Source organism: Nannospalax galili, unplaced genomic scaffold (assembly GCF_000622305.1).
Source record: "Nannospalax galili isolate Female #2095 unplaced genomic scaffold, S.galili_v1.0 scaffold716, whole genome shotgun sequence".
Classification (NCBI taxonomy): Eukaryota; Metazoa; Chordata; class Mammalia; order Rodentia; family Spalacidae; genus Nannospalax; species Nannospalax galili.
The window spans coordinates 324283-327110 of NW_008339517.1; the positions used below are offsets into that span (position 1 = coordinate 324283).

A 2828-nucleotide genomic window follows, 5' to 3' on the forward strand; every position below is an offset into this window, starting at 1 on the left:
ACCTGGGGAGAGGCTCCAGTCAGTGGGAAAAGACTAGGGGGAACAGAAGAAAAAGGTATCCAGAGCCTCCAGCAGGTTCTTGCTTGGTAAGGGAGCCTGGTGGTGCCATTGCTGGGGTAGGGGTCATAGATGGCCAAGTGGCATCTGTAATTCCTACTCCAAGCCCTCTTCCTCCTGTTGATGGTCCAGACTTTGTCCACAGCACAAGATGCAGGAGACTCAGCTCAGCAACACAAGCCCCCTTTATTAACCATCCTGATTGAGTAGAAAAGAACCAATGAGACCTGATAAGGAAGGTAGAGGAGAGGGCAGGAAGGTGGGTTCTGAGGTCAGCTGAAGCCAGGTTCTGGTCTCTTGTCCCTGTCTCTATGCAGTATCCCAGCCTTATGCTTGGCTACCCCTGAAGACAGCACTTTGAGGCTGTGCAGCCCTGCCCATTATGCTGCCCTGGCCTTGATGGAGGTTGGGGCTGTGTAAGAGCCTGAGAGCAACCAGCACAGTGGGACCAGGCACGGATGGGAAAGAAGAGCTCATCCAGTACGGATGCTGAGCAGAGGCCTCACTGGCCTCCACCCAGCCTCTGCCTCCTAGATTGGACTGACCTGAGTTGGAGGGCTGCTGGGCAGGGGTTCCTCTCACTTCTAGGATATAGGCATTTTAGGCAGGGGGGACCAAGAAAATGCTATGGAGGAACTCCAATTCTGTACCTGGGATTTACCAAAGTGAGCAGGGGCAGGTGAGGGACAAAGGTGGTCAAAAACAGGAATAGTATCCCGCCTCACTCTACCTGGGGAAACAATTCAGGTATGACCTCAATGGGATTGTCAGGTCACTGAAGCCACACTTGACAGATGTGGGACTGGACAAGCTGATGAGAGGGTTTGGTGCCATCCACTCTACCAGCAAATAACAAAAACATCCACCACAAATGGGAGAGACTAGAGCTAAAGAGAAAGAGATAGGGTAGTGGGGCAGGTAGGGTGTAGGGATGGAGGGAACAGTCAATATGGAAATAGGAAGGGAAACTTCCAGGGCCCTCAGTTTAACCTCTTTCTCGCTGAGTTCTCAGGCTAGGACAGGCTGGGAGGAGTGAAGCAATCATGTTGGAGTTTCACCTGGATCCTGGCCAGCCTGGCCTGCAGGAAGGTTCCAAAAGGTTCCCAGGTGCCCCATGACCCATCCATCCTTGAGCCTCTGAAAAGATGGGCCCACCTGAAATCTGAGAGAGACAAACAGACCCTTTGCCCATGGGGAAAGCTAACGGAGGAATGCTCACAGCACCGTGGCACAGCGGCCCCCAGCTCCAGAGCCAGGCTGGCACCATTTGTAAACATTAGACTTGATGATGTCTGGGGGTTCAGGAGAAGGATACCCAATCTGGACTATCAGGTTTGGAGAAAGTCAGAATGGGGTTCCTAAAGATTTGTGAGGCTACCAGACTCAGAGGGGGCCCATACTGGAATGGACATTTGTGTGATGTCAGCAGCTCCTTTGAAAGTTGCCAGGTTCTAGGGGAAGCCACCACTGGCTTCTGAGAGACATGGGTGGGCAGTGAGCCCGGAGGTACTGACCACAGTCCTGTCACGCTCTGGGGAGGATGCCAGCCCTGTGCACATGGTCTTTCTTGAGGGAAGTCAGAATAGGCTGTCTCTTCTCAGACTCACTGACCTTCTCCATCCATGAGTTCCAACAGCTTGAAATGAAGAGCTGGGAGAAGAAGAAGCTTGTCTGTGATGTGGGACCTTCCTGCCACCATCTTCGACAATGCCAGGGCTAGGGAGCAGGAAGGCAGCTGGGCTTGAGCTGTCTGCAGGTGTGGCCGATTCTGCCCCATAACTGTCCTTGGAAACAGGTGTCTAGGCATCATCCCAGTGTCTGGAATGGGATGTGGGACTTTGGGTGGTCCCATAGTTTGAGAGATGGCTCCTGGGCCCAATGGGCACATGTTGCCTGGGAGGCAGTGGTCATGCCAAGAGGTCCACAAAGATGGCATTGGCTGTGGTTTGGCCGAAGATGAAGGCTCCCAGCGTGACCAAGAGAACTCCATAACTGACTAGTGCCCACCAGCTGTAAGGCAGAGGATGATAGAATACTGATCAGTCATTTCATTCATGTCTCTGCAGACTCCTGACTACGTCAGTTAATACACACTATTTGTATAGACGAAGTACTTCTGACTTCCCAAGGACTTTTCCATACAATATGTGACTCTAGTCTATAGATAAGGAGACTGAGACCTAAAGGAACTAATGCTAAGAACACGAGCAGGGTAGAATGCAGGTCTCCTGATGGGAAGATGCTCAGGAAAAAGCAGGTGACAGGGAATAAAATACATTTCACTATAAAACAAACCACGTGTCAAAAACTGCCACTGGTGATCACCTCACAAGATCAAGGGCAAGTTCTTTTTTCTTTTAAAATTTTATAATGAAAAAGTTTTGTTTTAGTGTTTATAGACGAGGTCTTACTATATAACTTTGGCTGTCTTGTAATTCACTATTTTCCTGCCTCAGCCTCAAGTATTGGGATATAAATATTTTAAGTATTAATATATTATTATGGAATTAGTTTTTCTTTTTTTGTGGTGGTGGGATTTGAACTCAGGGCCTTGTGTATTATAGGCCAGCACTATACCACTGACTTACAGTCCCAGCCCTGGAATAATCTTTCTTAAAGCATGAAACCTGGCTGGGTATGTTGGCGCACGCCTTTAATCCCAGCACTTGGGAGGCAGAGGCAGGCGGATCTCTGTGAGTTCAAGGCCAGCCTGATCTACATAGTGAGTTCCAGGACAGCTGGGGCTATAGGGAGACCCTGTCTCAAAAAGA

General features: G+C 49.9%; 1 protein-coding gene across 4 annotated transcripts in view; it reads right to left on the minus strand.

The window, feature by feature from the left end:
• Positions 1-224: 224 nt before the first annotated feature.
• Slc38a7 (solute carrier family 38 member 7) overlaps positions 225-2828 on the minus strand; it is a 19088-nt gene continuing 16484 nt past the window's right edge. For all 4 annotated transcript variants that reach the window (XM_029564089.1, XM_017798461.2, XM_008834242.3 and 1 more), the window contains one exon: positions 225-2067. In XM_029564089.1, coding sequence (XP_029419949.1) covers positions 1965-2067 — 103 coding nt within the window. In that variant the 3' untranslated portion in view covers positions 225-1964. The remainder of the gene's footprint in view (positions 2068-2828) is intronic.